Source organism: Equus asinus, chromosome 8 (genome assembly GCF_041296235.1).
Source record: "Equus asinus isolate D_3611 breed Donkey chromosome 8, EquAss-T2T_v2, whole genome shotgun sequence".
Classification (NCBI taxonomy): Eukaryota; Metazoa; Chordata; class Mammalia; order Perissodactyla; family Equidae; genus Equus; species Equus asinus.
This window is the reverse complement of record NC_091797.1, coordinates 29,022,341-29,040,493: the sequence shown is the minus strand read 5'-3', so window position 1 is coordinate 29,040,493 and position 18,153 is coordinate 29,022,341. Positions and strand designations below refer to the sequence as shown.

General features: G+C 51.8%; 2 protein-coding genes across 6 annotated transcripts in view; one reads left to right on the top strand and one right to left on the bottom strand.

Moving 5' to 3' along the window:
* TCP11 (t-complex 11) overlaps positions 1 to 18,153 on the bottom strand; it is a 132,656-nt gene that overhangs the window by 101,611 nt on the left and 12,892 nt on the right. The gene's annotated exons all lie outside the window — the stretch shown is intronic.
* Positions 1 to 18,153, top strand: part of SCUBE3 (signal peptide, CUB domain and EGF like domain containing 3) — a 34,975-nt gene that overhangs the window by 11,657 nt on the left and 5,165 nt on the right. The window contains exons 2-18 of one of the 3 annotated variants that reach the window (XM_014846255.3): positions 1,543 to 1,665; positions 2,894 to 3,019; positions 5,691 to 5,825; positions 6,997 to 7,122; positions 7,305 to 7,421; positions 9,561 to 9,608; positions 11,970 to 12,086; positions 13,760 to 13,882; positions 14,381 to 14,497; positions 14,992 to 15,117; positions 15,392 to 15,508; positions 15,646 to 15,750; positions 16,045 to 16,161; positions 16,495 to 16,653; positions 16,902 to 17,117; positions 17,473 to 17,634; positions 17,840 to 18,007. In XM_014846255.3, coding sequence (XP_014701741.1) covers positions 1,543 to 1,665; positions 2,894 to 3,019; positions 5,691 to 5,825; positions 6,997 to 7,122; positions 7,305 to 7,421; positions 9,561 to 9,608; positions 11,970 to 12,086; positions 13,760 to 13,882; positions 14,381 to 14,497; positions 14,992 to 15,117; positions 15,392 to 15,508; positions 15,646 to 15,750; positions 16,045 to 16,161; positions 16,495 to 16,653; positions 16,902 to 17,117; positions 17,473 to 17,634; positions 17,840 to 18,007 — 2,202 coding nt within the window. The remainder of the gene's footprint in view (positions 1 to 1,542; positions 1,666 to 2,893; positions 3,020 to 5,690; positions 5,826 to 6,996; positions 7,123 to 7,304; positions 7,422 to 9,560; positions 9,609 to 11,969; positions 12,087 to 13,759; positions 13,883 to 14,380; positions 14,498 to 14,991; positions 15,118 to 15,391; positions 15,509 to 15,645; positions 15,751 to 16,044; positions 16,162 to 16,494; positions 16,654 to 16,901; positions 17,118 to 17,472; positions 17,635 to 17,839; positions 18,008 to 18,153) is intronic. The other 2 variants (XM_014846256.3, XM_044776504.2) reach the window with 2 other exon arrangements.

The following is an 18,153-nucleotide window of genomic DNA, read 5'->3' as shown; positions in this document are numbered from 1 at the left end:
CAGTCCTGACCTTGAAGTACTTCTTGAAATATGAAAGCAGAGGACAGTTAACTGTTTCCAGCGAGCACTCATAGGTGTCTATAAATTGAAGCGATTACTGGTCCAGTCATTCACTTATTCAGTAAAAAATGTATCAAGCACCTTAGGATTTGGATTCAACAGGTCAGTGATAAGGCCTAAGAATCTGCATTTTAACAAAAGCCAGGCAATTCTGCTGTCCACAGATCACACTTGGAAGTTAGTCTTGATTTCAAATCCCATTTATTTTACTTGCAGGTTGCTACTTACACATTATCTTGAGTTTCCCAGTTCACAGCCAGAATAGTCTCTTCCTCCTCTGATCTTCCCTTGAACACAGATTCTGAAGCCTGGCTGCAATTAGACTCACCTGGCGAGCTTTAGAAGCGTACTGATGGCCAGACCCCAGAGGGGACCAGAACCTCTAGGGGTGGCGCTTGAGCATCTCCTAGGGGAGCTGACTGATGTGCAGCCAGAGTTGGGGACCCCCTCACCTTATCTCTAATGCCTTCCTGGCACTCAACCCCATCCTGCTTCACGTTACTTGTCTCTTCTTTTGGCTGGGCTGAGTCACCTCTGAGCCTCCACAGCCTTCAGCATAGCACCTTTCACAAACACACTTTATAAAGCATTTTCAACTGAATGAAACATTTTTCCTTATTTCACTTCAGATTTCTGGGCATCATAACATTGCCCCAAAAGTTGGACTCTTGCCCAAGATGATAAATGACTCTTTCCTATGTCCTTTCCGAACCATCCTTTTTGCTAGACCTTGGGAGACCTCTTCCTTTAGCATAGCTCTGTGATTAGCACCTGGTGTCAGAGCAAGGGCCAGGAGAGAGAGCACCTGGAGTGAGATGAAAGCGCTCAGGGAGGCAGGATGGGTGGGCTTGCCTGAGACAGCTGGAGAGCCACAAGGGCTGCACTTACCAGGCTTCAGGTTGCTAGTGCCAGCCCTGCCAGCTCCTGGTCCCTCCGCTGTTGACAGCATAGGGGCCAAGGGAAATCTTCCAGCATGGAACTTCTTTCCTCTAAAGATTCTTGGCGCCATGGTGGGCAAGTGAGAGCAGAATTGTGAGGGAGATGAGGATTCCTCAGATACCCTGTCTCCCTTCCTTCCTCCTTTAATTACCAATGGCTGCTGGACCCTGCCACTTTCCCAGAGGCCACTGTTGCCCTGCCTTTTTTCTTCCCCCACCCCCTAAGCCTGCTCCTAAGAAAGGAAAACATTCACACTAGAATGAATATTTCTAATCAAGTTAAGTGTGCTATCCAGTCCAAGGGTGTTTTGTTTTTAAATCAAAGAGGAGTGTTTCAAATGATGGAATTTTAGCTGTCATTGTGGATTAAGTATTTTTGAAGGGAAGGGGGGTTCTTTCTGAATTCCTGAAATTACAGAGTCAGCCCACTGTGAAGTCAGAGGGTTGTGGGAGAGCACCTGCTTCTGGAGGGATCACTGTCTCTATTTTAGAGGAGAGGGAGGCACCGACAGAGGGTCTCATGTGCCTCCTCTGTCCCTGCCAGATGTGGACGAATGTGTGGAGGGGACGGACAGCTGCCACATCGATGCTATCTGCCAGAACACCCCACGGTCATACAAGTGCATCTGCAAGTCTGGCTACACAGGAGATGGTAAACACTGCAAAGGTGAGGCTGCAAGGGCATCTGAAGAAGGGGGATCTGCTGGAGAGGGGAAACCAGTGCCACTGCCCTCAGCTGGCCATAGTACACTGGCATGGGGATGAGGGTTGGAGGAGAAGCTGTTTCTTCCCAGAGAGGGTGCCATTTTCTAATTAGCACAAAGGCACTATATAGGTTCACTGAGGCCCTGGTGGGAGTAGTTCACAGCCATACGGCTTGGCTGGGTGGGGGATTAGAATCATGGGACTAAAGCCTGAGGTTCCCTGATGTTGGAACTTCCATCCTGAGACCCTTATACCATGCCCACAAAGGATGAGAACAGACAGTTTACCCCAGGGGAAATTCATATCATAAACAAACACATCTTACGCTTATAATTAAAGCAACGCAAATTAAAGCAGTCTTGAGATGTTATTTTAAATTTATGACCTTCAGTTTTGGTAAGACTTTAGTGGACAAGGTACACTTGTTAATTCCTGGTGACATTATAAATTGAAAAGTGGTTTTGTCATACCTAGCAGGGATCTTAAAAGGTATTTCTATCCTTTGACCCAAGAATTTTTACTCAGGGACTTATTCAAAGGAAATTCAAAGAAACAAAATAATATATGGGAGAAGATGTTCTTTGATGCATTATTTATGCTGGTAAAATAAATGGAATAAATCTGGGGCCGGCCCCATGGCCGAGTGGTTAAGTTCGCGTGCTCTGCTTCGGCAGCCCGGGGTTTCACTGGTTTGGATCCTGGGCACGGACATGGCACCGCTCGTCAGGCCACGGTAAGGCAGCGTCCCACATGCCACAACTAGAAGGACCTGCAACTAGGATATACAACTATGTACTGGGGGGATTTGGGGAGAAGAAGAAGGGGAAAAAAAAAGAAGACGACTGGCAACAGTTGTTAGCTCAGGTGCCAGTCTTAGGGAAAAAAATCTAACCATAGAGAAAAAGGATTAATAAATTATGATATAGCAACAGAATGGAATATTCTGCAACCATGTACAGTGGTAATTAGAAAGACTGGGTAGAAACGTGAAAATGTTTATGACAAGTTTAATTGAGAATTACAAAATACAAAATTATTTGTATGCTATGAAAGTAACTGTAAATACACACACACACGCACGCACATGCAGGTTATGTTTTTTACAAAAACCACCACAAGGAGGAGCACGGGGGTGGACAGTGGGGGGCACGCAGGTGGGTCCAGCTGTCTCAGCTCCTCTTTGCCCACAGATGTGGATGAGTGTGAACGAGAGGATAATGCAGGTTGTGTGCACGACTGTGTCAACATCCCTGGCAATTACCGATGCACCTGCTATGATGGATTCCACCTGGCACATGACGGACACAACTGTCTGGGTAAGCAAGGGAGAGGGATGTGGGTAGGGGTGTCTTGTGGGGAACATTTCCCATTTCCCAGGCAAGGAGAGGAAAGTGATCAAAAAGCTGCATTCCCACAAAATAGAGAACAAGGTCAGCCTCCCCTTTGAGACTGGGCGCTGAAATGAAATAATCCTGCTGCTGGATGAAAAATGTCAGAGGAGATGCTGCTAGAAAGTGCTCCCAGGGCAAGCGCCAGGAGATGACAATAGCAGGTTTAGCTGCAGAGGGTGGAGTGTGGTGGGAAGGTGATTTAGCTTCAGACAGATCTTGGGTCTCTCTGCTGCTTACTAGCTGTGGGGCCTTCAACTTGGCAAATCAACTAGTCTATGGGAACCTCAGCTTCCTCATCTCTAAAATGGGGATAGTAATATCCCACTCAGAGGGGTGCTGAGTGAATCACTATAAGAGAACATGTGTAGAGAGCCCTGTACTATCCTAAGCACACAGTGGGTGCTCAATAAAGGAGAGGAATGTCGTCGATGCTGCTGCTGGTGCTTCCCTGTGCCCTGGGGAGCCTGTAATCCTTAAAGGCTGGTTTTCTCCCAGCTCCTCCTTCAATCTCCAGGCTCACCCTCCTCACTTCTGAGGCTGCGACCTGATCTCCTTTGCCCCAGGAGCTGGATCAGAGATAGGAGAATCTCTAGGGAACTAAACTCAACTTTGGTCTGTATCATTTTGGAAAATTACTGGGACCATGTCAGATTCTTCCTCAAGTAGAAAAACTGAAGCCTATAGCAGAAAAAAGGTTTGAGATGTGAACCCAGGGGTTTTTCCCCAAATTCTTTCTCTTTGGTGCCAAAACAAAAATAAGAGATTAGAAGAATAGAAGACCAGTAAAGAAAGAGAAGCAAGAGAAATGATGCCCAGAAAAGCAGGCTAGGTTGCTTCCCCACCCCCCACCTAAACAAACAGATGAATTATCTGAGGTCCCATTGACCTAGGAGAGCCTCCTTACTAGAGATACCTCCAAACCCAGTGACATTCCATCCTTGGACCAGGCTTATAGGTTTCTGCTCCCAACTCAGGCCTCTAAACCCTGATCCTGCTGGGCCCTTCCCCTACCCCTGGCCACTTCTCCTACCACTGTAGCTGCCAAGGAAAGACCTCACTACTCATCTGTCCAGTCACCTGTGAGGGTCCTCTTTGAGGACTCCTTGGGAAGAAGAGGTTGTGAAACTTGGACCAGGACTGCAAACATCAGTTTCTGAGTTCTTTTGGTTCTTTGACTTTTCTAGGCCTCCAATTTTCACCAAGTCTAGTTTTCCTATAAGTATTTTGGGGAAAACTAACCAGAGGGATAAGAGAATGAGTAGGTATGGAAGGGGGAGCAAAGGTCTATCTAACCCTAACCCTAGAGTTGGGGTTCAAAGTCTTAACCCTACATTTGGCTTTTAAGGGAACCTTGAGTAAGTCATCTATGCCCTGGGCCTCAGTTTCCCCACCGAGAATTAGAGGAAGGAATTTGGCTAGAATAGCAAAGTCACAAGGTTGGAACAGAAGGGAGCAAACAGAAGGATGGAATGTAGGATGGGGTAAGAACAGGAAGACAGGGATGGGGAGAAGTCAGGGGTCTAGTGAGAGATAGGGCAGAGACAGGAACAAGGCAAAGGAAAGTCTAACTCCTTGGCTTTCCCAAAGGTGTATCTCTTAGGCAGGGGCCTGCTGGATCCGGCCCCTCTGCCCTTGGCCAGAAGGAGAAAGGTCAGGGTTTCAGGGCTCAGCAGAGAGGATGAGAAGAGAGGAGCAGATGAGGCCCTCAGAAGTCTAGGTTCCAGCTGCTCCATTTGGGGACCAATCTCCATGATACGTCCTGGGCCAAGGAAAACTGAGAAGGGCTGTGGACTTGGGAAGGCAGGAGGTAGCATAGAGATGGAGTCAAGGCATTGAAGTGGGAACCCCAGGATGAGCTTGGCTCTGGGACCTGGGGGTGGTGATTTGAGGTGGTGATTAGGGTGTGGCCTGGCAGCTCTCCCCTCACCCTTCCCCGCCAAGCTACCAGACTTTGTTTTGTTAAACCAAAATAGGAGAAAGGCTAGGGAATATGGCAGCAAGCCCAGGCATGGGGGGGAGGAGAGGAAGGACGGAGCTGTGGCCTGTCCATCGAAATGGTCCCTGCCCTGCAAGGAGTTGAAGCTTGCTGCCTTTCCCCACCCTGCCCCTCTGACCTCAGCACCATGGCCATAGCTCTCCTTGCACACTGAGTCTTTTCCCAGGTTCTCTGATACCCTGGCTGCTCATCACAACCAGCTGCCCCCAGTTCCTATCCCCAACCAATCTCCATTCTCATATTCATCTCCGTTCCTCTTGCTCTGGCTTTTTTCCTGGTCTCCTCTACCCTCAGGCCCAATTTCAACAGGTTAGGAAAAGGGAGACAACTCTTCACCTAAGTGAGCCATGTTCAAATGTCCTCTCCCCACCTGCTTAGCTCCGCAGCTCTGCCCTCTTAGGGTGGCCTCTTCATGAGCAGTGGAACATTAGCTGATTAGCGGGTGAGAACTGCCTGGCCTAAGGCTGGGTGTTAGATTGGGGGTGGGGTCGGGTGTGCTGGACTCTGAAGACTGCCCTCAGCCCTTGGTGCTGAAGTCTCAGAGTACATGCTAGACCTGACCTGTACCCCATGGCCTCACCAACCACCTATCCTGCACAGATGTGGACGAGTGTGCTGAGGGCAACGGCGGCTGTCAGCAGAGCTGTGTCAACATGATGGGCAGCTATGAGTGCCACTGCCGGGAAGGCTTCTTCCTCAGCGACAATCAGCACACCTGCATCCAGCGGCCGGAAGGTCAGCCCATGACCGAGGAGGGCCCAGCCCTGCACTCCCAGGCTTCTCTCTCAGTCTTCTTGGGAGCTTTCCTTCAGTAGTCCCTAGGTCTCACCCTCTGTTCTCAACTCTGCTAGCTCCTTCTTCTCTTGTCCCTCAACCCAATCACATCCTAAGGCTCCATGCACAGACACTCTGTGTTAGGGCAAAATCTGGGAGAATTCATTTGGGGTTGGGGTCAGTGTGGGACTGAGGCTACTGTGGGGCATCCTCTGTGTCCAGACCCAAGGTGGATGTCATTCCTAATTGTAGATGGCTGAGCTCTAAGCTGCTGTTATCTGAGAGGGCCTCACTGATGCCTTATTCTTTAGATTGGATTGGGAGGGTCAGGCAGGAATAGTGGGGTATGTGTTATCTGTTTCTGTGACTCTGCTCCCTTTCCCCCTGAGGGCAGGGACTATATCATTCATCTTTGTATCCCCAGAACCTAATATTCTTCCCTGCTTTTAGTGGGAGTTTAATAAATATTTGTTGAGTAAAATCATATAGTAATCATCTGTCCCAATTACTCCCCACTCACACTGTAAATATTATTTATCTTCTTCCCAGTTTGACTATAAGCTCCTTGAGGAAAGAGATCATATCTTATATTTTTCTGGGTCCTTCCTAAATCCACCCAATACCTAGTACAATACCTAGGCACTTTTTTGTGTGTGGGGGGGTGGTGGTGAGGAAGATTGGCCCTGAGCTAACATCTGCACCAATCTTCTCTATTTTGTATGTGGGATGCCGCCACAGCATGGCTTGGTGAATGGTGTGTAGGTCCACACCTGGGATCCAAACCAGTAAACTCTGGGCCACTGAAGCAGAGCATGTGAACTTAACCACTACACCACTGGGCCAGTACCCCTAGACACTATTTTTTTGTTGTTTGAAGGAGAGGGTGATCATGTAAGTTTTCCTGGGGCTGGGTATCAATACCTATACATCATTCAGAATGGCTCTGAGCTCTGCTCCTTAGCACCCAGCTCTGTGGGCAGGATGGGGGCCTGTGAGTGGAAGAGTCAGTCTCCTCTCTGTTGCAGCCAGTGGAATTCTCCCATTTCCCTTGGCCCAAACTATCCCTTCTAGTTCTTCTTCCTCTAGGTGTACAGGACTACAAAGTGTTCATTGCCCACCTCTTCCCTTTTAGAAGGAATGAATTGCATGAACAAGAATCATGGCTGTGCTCACATTTGCCGGGAGACACCAAAAGGGGGTATTGCCTGTGAATGCCGCCCTGGCTTCGAGCTCACCAAGAACCAACGGGACTGTAAATGTGAGATCATTGGGATGGCAGTGGGGGAGAAGGGGAGGGGTGTGGGGGGCTCAGCAGCAAGAGGTGGGAGGAAAAGGTAGCATGGGAGAGGCAACTAGATAAGAGGGCCAGTATCCGTGTTATGGAGAACTACGGTACCCAGGGAGAAGCAAGCTGACAGGCCTCCTGCCCTCTCTACACAGTGACGTGCAACTATGGTAACGGTGGCTGCCAGCACACATGCGATGACACAGAACAGGGTCCCCGATGCGGCTGCCATGTCAAGTTTGTGCTCCATACCGACGGGAAAACATGCATCGGTGGGTGAGGCCAGTGGAGAACTCAGTCCACCTGTGGTGGGGGTGGGGCTAGGGGACCCTGGGAACCAGGGGACGGGGGTAGCACATGGGGCCCAGGTACTGGGTGCAGAGTGACTGGTGAGTGAGTTGAAGACCCAGACAATGCCAGATCTAGTGAGGGACAACTCTGAAAGATTGAAAGGCTCACCTGACCCTCTTCTCCTCCCAGACCCATTGGTTCCACTGCCCCACCCCCAGGAGCCTCACCATCCTCTTTATCCAGGATAAAGTGTTGTCAAACTGGGAATAATTAGCAGGGTGCTTGTTGACTAAGGCTGTGGTTGAGAAGGAGGAGGAGAGCTGGGGCAATGCAGCAGATTAAGCCAGACCAGAGGCCCTGCTGGACTAGTGTGGCAAGATGGGAGCTATCAAAGTCCACTGTGGAACTGAGGGTGGGACAGAGTGCTCTTTCCTGGAACAACTAGCCCTGAACTGACAAATGGGGTTTCCTGACTCCAGGTATCTTTTTCTTCTTTATCCTTTCTCTCCTCCCTCTCCTCTTGTAAATCTCCTTTCCACTCCCCTCATCCTAACCCCTATTTCCTTCTCTTTCCTCCACATTCCAGTGGTATTCCCTCTCTGCTCTGCCTGTAGTCCTCTCATGTCCTCACCAACTCCAGCCTTCCATCCTTCTTGCCCTGGTTTGGGGCCTTCTTAACACCTGGACCCCTTTTCCTGAATTCCTAGGCCTTACCTCATATATCGTCAGGTACAATAGGTGAATATAATTCCTTAAGTTTAATTCCTAATTCCCTAAATCTTTAGGTCTTTCCTGAAGGCCAATTACTACGTGCTCACAGAGGGCTGAGAAAGATGATGGGATAAGGTGTCCCCTTGGAGAAGTGGGAACTGAAAGGGAAGAGTTTGGGCAGGGGGAAAGGCTGTGTCTTGAGCCAAGCAGGGAGCGAGCTTGTTCTGTGGGCATGAATATTTATGGATGGCCGTTCATCTCATGGGCTACAACATGCTGGGGATGGGGAGGTGTGAACATAGTCCACTCTGTGTGTATATCAGAGACATGACATTCAGCCTAAGAACCAGACTCTCCCCCATCTCACTCCAGAGACCCACCCCATTTCTGCAAACAGCACTGCCTTGCCCCCAGACACAAGAACAGGGGAGCAGTTGATGCTCTTAAAGGTCTCCCCCAGGTACCAGCTCCTGAGACTTGCACACACGGTTCTAAACTTCTGTAATTAAAATCTCTCCTGTTACATGTTTCCCCTAGACTAACTCTTCAAAGATTCTGGAACATTTTTAGGTCTTCAGGCTGCCTTCTCCAGGATGGTTTGTCCCAGTTCCTTTCATTTTTCCTCATAAGCCTAATTCTTCCGCTTTCTAAACCTCCCTCCATCCCCTGGACACACTCACACAGCCCCAGAGTCTCCCCAAAGAAACTGCATGCAGTCCCCAAAGAAAAGCTGCATGTATCAGGACAGAGCTCAGAGCCCATGGATGTGGGGCCGGGTCCCTCTCTGGTTTCTTTCTGTTCTGATAGTCCTGGGCACGGCTGCTTTTGAAAATATCCCTATTAAGCTTGACCTTTTCTCTAATGCAAGACCCATTCTGCCTTCCAGGCCACAGCCAAGTGAGGTAGGAGAGCAAATGAGGCAGTTCTAGGGTTCACAGCTATGTTCTTTCTGAGTTCCTCTCCCTCTTCTCCAATAGAACTTATTTTACCTTGCCCTATATCTCATTTTTCTCCCCAGCCCTGGTAGGAGGAAACTTCATTGTTCGGGGCCATCAGGACATTCAGATTTAGTGGGGAAACAAAGAGCAGTATAATTTAGCAGGTAGGGTAGGCACCCTTTGGGATTTGGGATTTGGCAGCTGTGCCTTTGGCATGCTGTGTGGTACTGGGCCCATGATTGCCCCTGAGACTCGGTTTCCTATCAGTCACTTGGTGGGAGCCTAGCTTCCCTGAGGATACCAGGCAGGACAAGGCTGGGGAGTGAAATGTAGGAGTCTCAGGGCTCATCACTTGGGGTTAGTGGTTTGGGCCTGCAGGGCGGAGGAGGAGGGTTGGAAGGGGGCTGGGGCACAGTGGGCCACAGTGGCTCCTGCCCAGCATCTAAACAGCTTTTTTACAATGTCAAACAGGGGAAAGGCGGCTAGAGCAGCACATCCCCCCTCAGGCCGTTTCTAATGGTAAATATGTCTGCTCTCTCCGCTTGCTCTCACTGGCTTGCTAGGGGAAGGGCTAACCCGCTGGGGCTCCCACTAACCGCATGCCCATTGGGCCCAGTCTGACTGGGCTCCAGCCTGCCAGCAGGGCTCGCCTGGCAGCCTGGGTACTGGGCCCATGGGTGACAGAAAACCTGAGTCCCCACGAGCTGGCCCTGGAGCCTTCGTGTTGGTTTTGTCTTTTTTTTATCCTGTCACAATCTTTCTCTCCTTCCTCTCCTGCTCCCTCCTCCCACCTTCTCCCTCAGCCACCTTCTAACACCTCAGCCCTTCCCAACCATCTGCCCACTCCCTCTCTCTGCTTTCTACACAGCTAAAGACCCAGCCAGCTCCTTCTTACCCATCATGCCCACTGTGCCACCTGAGATAGGGGTGGGATAGGGTGAGATGCCATCCCCTCCTTGGGGCTTCTTTGTTAGGTTCTTACCCACATAAGCTCACAGTCCCAGCATCACTCACCATTCTCTCCCACCATAATGGTTAAGAGCATGACATTTGAGTTCAGACAGATCTGAGTTTGCATACTGGCTCTGCCACCTTCTAACCATATGATCTCAAGCAAGCTACTTTCTGTTCTGATCCTCAGTTTACTCTTCTATAAGACAGGGAGAATAAGAGTCTTCCCTTGGGGTTGCTGTGATGATTGAGATAATGCGTACAGAGCATCTAGTAAGCACCTGCCACAGAGTAAGCACAGAGTAACTTTGGTTTTAACACTGTGACCTGAATAACAAAGGGTTGAGGCGCTGCCATCCTGCTGCCCCAACCCTGCCCTGGAGAGTGCTGCCCTGCAGGGGTGGGCAGCTATGCCCAGCTTCCTGGTCCAGCCTGGGGTGGACATTGTGCCAGCTCTGTTGCTTCCCATCCTGGATTCCTCAGAATCAACCTAGACTTGGCACAGGATCTCTGTTCCCCTCTCCCTGCTCAGGGCTTGAGGGACATCATCTTATGCTAAGAGCACTCTCGGGAGTGGCTGGGCTTGGGGATTCTTCCATGGTCTTGGGGAACCTCAGGAGTGATAAAGGTGGGAGTGGCACATAGGAGATCCCACTGTGGCTGCTCCCAAACCAGGCATGACCAGGGAACCACAGGCAGAGTTGGCCTTGCGCTGCATTCCTTGCCTTGCTGGTCTCCTCAGTGACAAGGGTTGGGCCTGAGTCTTAGGAGTCAGAGATTCAAGAAGATGATAGTACTCTCCAATGCTTTTCTCACTCAGCTCCCCTGATTCTGAGAGCCACTATCCTCTCTTCCCTAGCAGAGGCCTCCAGACTGTCTCTCTCTAATGGGAGAATTCTAGGCCCCCAGAGGATGGCCTCCACCTCCTCCACAGTCAGGCCTTGCACCATCTGAGCTGATGGTTTTTCCCTGGGCTCACTTGACTCTCCTGAGCTGCAGTTTAAACCTGTTTTTTCTCCTGCTCTGAATTCAGAAAATAGGGAGAGTGACCCATCCATACTCACCTCACTCTGGCCTCTCATAGAAGGGGAAAACTTACCAGTCAAGAGGGGTTTCAGAAGAGACTTAGCTCTGAGGGTCTCTAACTCTTTCACCTACCTTCTTATGCCCTTCCTTCTCCTCTAGATTCTTCTTCTCCTTTTGCCCCCTACCCTGCCCTAGATAATATCTCCCCATTCGCAGAGTAAAACAACAACAGAACAGCCAGCTTATTTCCATCAGGAACTAAAAGGAGGGCCCCGGAGGAGTTGGAGGTAGCTGGGAAGGGGTTGAGAAATGATCAAGTATGTGCTGTCTACTCTGAGGATGAGCAGTCAGTCCTGGAAGGGAGATCTTTCTTAAGACAGCTGGGCAGGGAGGAAGGGAAGATGAACTGGTGGTCATCCCTCAGCTGTCTTAGGAATCACCAGGCTCACTCTTCACAAGATTGCCCCACCGTGACCCCCATCTACCAAAGAGAGAGCCAGTGGAAAGAGGAGGAAACTCCTATCTGTCCCTTTTTATTCCCTGGCGGCGAGAGCCACCCTTACTTACCTCCCATCCCTCCCTGCGCCCTCCCCTTTCCACCTCCTCCACCCCCTCAGCACATTCCTGCCTGACAGCTCTGGCTTGTACCTGCCTCACTGCTGTCCACCTTGTTTCAATCAAGTAGGGGGCAGGGAAGTGGACTGCTTGGCTGCACTTGTGAGGGGATGGGGGCTGGGAGTGATGGGAGGAAGGGGGCTGGGAGCCTCCGCTTAATGCTCCTTCTAAAGCACAGGGAGGCAGCCGAGGCCTTCCCTTGGGCCTCTGTGCTCTCCACTACCCTCAAGTTCAGGACTCCTCCAAGCCGATAACCCGGTTACCATCCCCTGCCTCCCTCCTAAACAGAGACCTGTGCTGTCAACAATGGGGGCTGCGACAGTAAGTGCCACGATGCAGCGACGGGTGTCCACTGCAGCTGCCCTGTGGGCTTCATGCTGCAGCCAGACAGGAAGACGTGCAAAGGTAAGGGCTTTCAGAGGACAGGAGCTTCAGGGTAAGGGGCTGAGGTTGGGACCAGAGATAGAGTACCTATTATGGGACCTCCTCAATCCCCTGGAGGCTATCCTTATTATAAAGAACTGAGGACATGACTAAGGCTTATCTCCTGTCCACCTTTCCCATCTCATTTCAAGAGGCACAAAAGTCCAGCCAATTCCTTAGTGCCCCCTGCCCCTACACTCCCTTGTTTTCCCTACTCTCATTCCTATCCCCCTACAGGTCCCTAACCCTCTTGGTTAATGAACATGCCATTCACATTTGTCCCTGAGTCTAGAAGGATATTTGAGCCCTGATTGAGTGTGCACAAGGTCACAAGTGTGTTTCTTAACCCACATTCTCCAGACCTTCCCAGTGGAAAGGCTATACTGGTCAGAGGGAGAATAGGACAGCGCTTGGGAGCACTGATGCTGGAGCCTGGCTACCTGAGTTCAGATCCCAGCTCTACCTCTTATTAGCTCTGTGATCCTGGGCAAGTTACTTAGTATCTCTGTGCCGCAGTTTCACTGTAATAATGGTGCTTGCCTCATAGGAAAGTTGTAAGGATTAAATGAGTTATATATAAGTTATGTATAAAGTACTTAGAACAGTGCCTGGCAAATGGTAAACACTTTGTGTTAGCTATTATTATGGTAGAATTTCCCACATTATCCATTCTATTTCCCCTCCTTTTAATTAGCCAGGTCTGAGGGAAAGGTGGAGTGGAGGGAGGAAAAAGGGAGAGTAGACATACTGAAAATAATGATTCATTAGGTCTGTGTCCCCTGGTCACAAGGAGTGGGAACTGGGAGGAGGACTGGGCTCGCTCTTTGTGTCTTTTGGCCCAACAGCTGGCAGAGAGGACTGGGGGAGGGCTGGGGCAGTAGGTCAGACAGCCAGAGTTGAGAGGTTTCCTGCTGGGAAGGACTGTTGACAGGTATGCTAAGAGTGAAGTGGAAGGCTGCCCTCTCTGCCCCCTCCCCCAAGTAGGGGTGAGTAGCCTGGGTCCTGTCTGCCACCAGCTTGGGGAACTTGACCTCAGGAAGGAAGCCGATTACCCGTCCCCCCCTTCCCTTCCTAGTGCTGAAAGCTGCCTCAGGCCTGAGTCTCTCCAGACCTCTCCTAGTCCAGCCCCCTGCCTGGTCCCCACCCCTCCCCCATCAGCTACCCAGCCTCACTGGCTCTCCTGGAGGTCCTCCCTGCCTGGCCTCTCTCCCAGCTCCTCCTTTCTGAAGGGCTGCCCCCTTTGAATCTGCCACAATCCCCCAGGACTCCTGTGACAGGCAGGGGTGGGGGGCAGGAAAGGGATAAACCTATTCACCAGCCTTTTGGGGAAGGGCCATCAGGAGTGAGGGGCATGGACTAGCCCTGTAGGTCAAATGCCCACCTACTTCCTGCTCCAGGCAATTCCCTGAGGGCCTGACTCTGATTCCCATCTGTCTCCTAAGAGGACTCAGTCCCAGGAAAGAAGGTATAATGGCACAGATCCCCTGAACAGGGAAGAAATGGAAATGGGAGACTGAGAGGAGTCAGAAGGGGCAGGCCCAGGCCTCTCCTTGATTTTCCGTGGCTCTGGGAGGGAGGGAAGGATCCTGTCTCCTTTTTGTCCCCAGTATTCAGTATTAACCTTTTATTCTCTCTACTTTGTCCTGCTTCCCCAGACATAGATGAGTGCCGCTTGAACAATGGGGGCTGTGACCACATTTGTCGCAACACAGTGGGCAGCTTTGAATGCAGCTGCAAGAAGGGCTATAAGCTTCTCATCAATGAAAGGAACTGCCAGGGTGAGCAGACTTGGGCCAAGGGGAAAGCCTTGGGAGCAGTTCTTGGGATAAATGAGCTTCAAGGAGGCCAGAAGTGCCAGAGTCTGAGAAACTCAGTAGACACTGTGGTGAGTCTCCATAGATAGTCCTGCTGTGAATTAGCAAATGTGCCCCTTCCTCTTGGCGGACCAGCTCTACACTATGGCACATGGCTTGGCAAGGAGTGAGGACTGGATTTCACCCCAATTCATATCCTTGGCAGGGTTTGACCTGCATAACCACACATAGTGGCCCTGACCCATAGACACCAGATCTCATAGTTCTTGACTCCAAGGATTCCAAGTGGAGAGGGCACAAGGGATGGGTATGCATTGATCTTAGGGCTGGGCCATGAGTAGGGACTCTTTCAATTTAAGGGGGAGAGCCAAGGCCCCTCACTTGGGCCCTTCACCTGAGCAAGTGGTCCCAGAGTCAAGTAGCCCAAGACAGATTCAGTGGCTTGAATTCTTGCTCTTCCAGATATAGACGAATGTTCCTTTGATCGAACCTGTGACCACATATGTGTCAACATGCCAGGAAGCTTCCAGTGCCTCTGCCATCATGGCTACCTGCTGTATGGTGTCACCCACTGTGGGGGTAAGCCAGCAAATTTGGACCCTCAGCCACCTGGCTCCTCTTAGCTTCTCACCCTTCAATTGAACAAGTCCCTGATTTGGCTTGTGGCTATGGCAATCCCCAGGAGCATGTGCCATGTCTGCATCCATTGTGATGAAATGGGAGGAATTAAGACAACTGGGAGACTAGGGTATCAGGGAACAGTATTCTGCCTCCAAAATTTGTCTTGCATCCCCATCACTGCCCCTTAACTCCCATCCTTAGCTCCCAAATTACAGGCCCACTGGTAGGTAGGAGTGGAAGGCTTTAAAAAGCTTATCAGCTTGGCCCCTTCCCATTCTTTTGACTGGGGTTAGAGATAAGGGAAAGAGGTCTTAGATTTGAGCTCTTCTCAGGCCAGTAGTCATCTTGGAGTGCCTAGAACTCTAACCAAAGGTCCTCACTCACTGCCTGCTCCCTGGTTCCTGCTCTTCCCCCACCATCATTTGTCTGTGTCACCCTACTCCTTCCCCCAGATGTGGATGAGTGCAGCATCAACCGAGGAGGTTGCCGCTTCAGCTGCATCAACACTCCTGGCAGCTACCAGTGTACCTGCCCAGCAGGCCAGGGCCGGCTGCACTGGAACGGCAAGGATTGCACAGGTGGGCAGCGCCCTCTGCTGGCTGCAGCTGACACTGCAGTTTCAGGGGAGATGTTGGGGGTCCATGCTGAGGAAGGTATGAGGTAGTAGGGGGTGGAGAACGTAGCCATTTGAGTTAAAGACATGAAGTTTCTGGTAAATAATCCCTTCATCAATCTCTGTTTACAATTACAGTTCTGCATGTAGCTAATTCTCTTCCTCCAAATTACCCAACTGAGGGGGAGAGGGTGGGAGAGGAAGGCCTTCCCCTCCTCAGGCCTCTCTCCCCTTCATAGAGCCGGTAAAGTGTCAGAGCAGTCCTGGTGCCTCAAAAGCCATGCTCAGCTGCAACCGATCTGGCAAGAAGGACACCTGTGCCCTGACCTGCCCCTCCCGGGCCCGGTTTTTGCCAGGTACATAGAGGAGGTTGCTGGAGGGCTGGCAGGGAGGCAAGGCTGGTATACAGGCAGCTCCTCTGCTCCCCTTGGATTCCTCCATCCAGTGGTGGTTAGGGGAGCAGGTCAGAGCTGTGACAACTCCCTTCTCTCAGAATCTGAGAACGGCTTCACAGTAAGCTGTGGCACCCCCAGCCCCAGGGCCGCTCCAGGCCGAGCCGGCCACACTGGGAACAGCACAAACTCCAACCACTGCCATGGTGAGTAACAGCCCAGAGGCCTGTACCCACCCTAATCTCTTGCTTATTAACCCCTATTTCTCTTCTTCATTAATCCTCCTGGCCTTCCTTTTTCCTGGATCCCCTTCTTTGCTCTGTAATTCTCCAGCCCTGCTGACTTGCTCCCTCTGCCCCTAATGTTGATTCCCTTGGCTTTCATAATCCCTCTCCTCCAGCCAAGCCCCTGGCTTATTGCCCAGCTTCTCAACACCCTCCAGAGCAGCCCCCACCCCCATGGAACCCCCAGGCTGTGCTGAGCTTCTACCATCCCTCTAGAGGCTGCAGTGCTGTCAGTTAAACAGCGGGCCTCCTTCAAGATCAAGGATGCCAAATGCCGTTTGCACCTGCGAAACAAAGGCAAAACAGAGGATGCCACCAGAATCCTGGGGCCAGGTCTGGACCGGGGACCCCACTCCAATGGGCTGTCTGGTCACCAAACCCTTCCCACCCCTCAGCTTCTCTGCTTAGGGAGATCTCCAAAAACCCACAGGCACCCTGAAATCTGGATAGAGCAGGAGAGGGAGCAGATGTAGGCAGAGGGCCCAAGAAAGTCCTAGGATATTCCCCCACCAATTAATGTGTCCTAGACTAAAAGAGAATTGAGATAGTTGCAGTCAGAGATCTAGTGAGGTCTGTCCGGGTTGGAGTGGAAAAGTGCGAGCTAGGAGTGAGAACTTTTCCTGTCCCCAGGGGGTGCCCCTGGGGTTGACAAGCCCTCTCCCCTAGGTGGTGCACCCTGCTCTGACTGCCAGGTCACCTTCATCCACCTCAAGTGTGACTCCTCTCGGAAGGGCAAGGGCCGGCGGGCCCGGACCCCTCCAGGAAAGGAAGTCACTCGGCTTACCCTGGAACTGGAGGCAGAGGTCAGAGCCGAAGAAACCACAGGTGGGACTGGGGGCACTGCTGGGAGGAGGGTGGAAAGAGGAGGGCAGAGGTGCGGAAACCACAGGTCTCAACAGCAAAGGGAAGGGACAGAGCCTTTCCTAAGGGCAGACCCTGCCTAATGCCAAGCCCAGGAGCCAGTCCCTCTTACCATGCCCCTCCTACCTCCTAGCTTTGCTCCCTTACCCTCCTGCTGACAACCACTCTTTCTTTCTCCTCCTTCCCTGACTCATACCATCATCCACCACCAGCTAGCTGTGGGCTGCTCTGCCTCCGACAGCGGATGGAACGGCGGCTGAAAGGGTCCCTGAAGATGCTTCGAAAGTCCATCAATCAGGACCGATTCCTGCTGCGCCTAGCAGGCCTTGATTATGAGCTGGCCCACAAGCCAGGCCCGGTGGCTGGGGAGCGAGCTGAGCCAGTGGAAGCCTGTAGGCCTGGGCAGCACCGCGCCGGGGCCAAGTGTGGTAAGGGAGCTTGCTGAGGAACGTGGGAGCAGGGGAGAGGGGAAGGCCCAGCTTGGGCCTGGCTCAGAGCAGGACACTTTTTGGCTTCAGTTGCATCTCTCAAATTGTGAGGCAGCCAAGACCCTCCTGCTCATCATCCTCCCCTCCCTGGTCCCAGGCTAAAATGTAGAGGGACATCATGTGAGGCCACCAACCCTCCTACACATGCCTTTGGCCCTTGGTCCTTCCAAGCAGGATTCTATCTATTTCCAGACAAGGAGATTCTCCTTAAATCTGGGGGAGTGGGAGGGGTGTCCCAGGCCTGGGTGGTGGGAAACGGGGGGGTGGGTGGCTAGCACGGCCGACTCTCCCTCAGTCAGCTGCCCGCAGGGAACGTATTACCACGGCCAGACGGAGCAGTGTGTGCCATGCCCAGCGGGCACCTTCCAGGAGAGAGAAGGGCAGCTCTCCTGCGACCTTTGCCCTGGGAGTGATGCCCACGGGCCTCTCGGAGCCACCAACATCACCACGTGTGCAGGTGCCAGGGGAACAAACAATACAGAGTGGGGTAGGGTGGGCACTGGGATGCCCATGGGCATGGGATTTCCCAAGGGCAGGCCCAGGCTCCAGGCCACTCTCCTAGTCAATGTCCTGTTTGTGTGCCTCTGTCCCCTGAGAATGGGTGACCCCATGGGGATGACCAGGACCATCCCCATCAGAGTTGGGCCCTTGGTTCATTGCAGGTCAGTGCTCACCTGGCCAACACTCTGTAGATGGGTTCAAGCCCTGCCAGCCATGTCCACGTGGCACCTACCAACCTGAAGCTGGACGGACCCTGTGCTTCCCATGTGGTGGGGGCCTAACCACCAAGCACGAGGGGGCCATCTCATTCCAAGACTGTGACACCAAAGGTGAGTGGGTTACCCACCCCACTAGGAGACTCCCCAACCCCAGTTATAGCCAAAAAAAACTCTCTAAGTTCCCAGAGTGGACCCAAGTATGTTGCCCCACCCTCTTCCCCAAACCATGAAAGGCCCAGCTGTCTGACCAACCATAC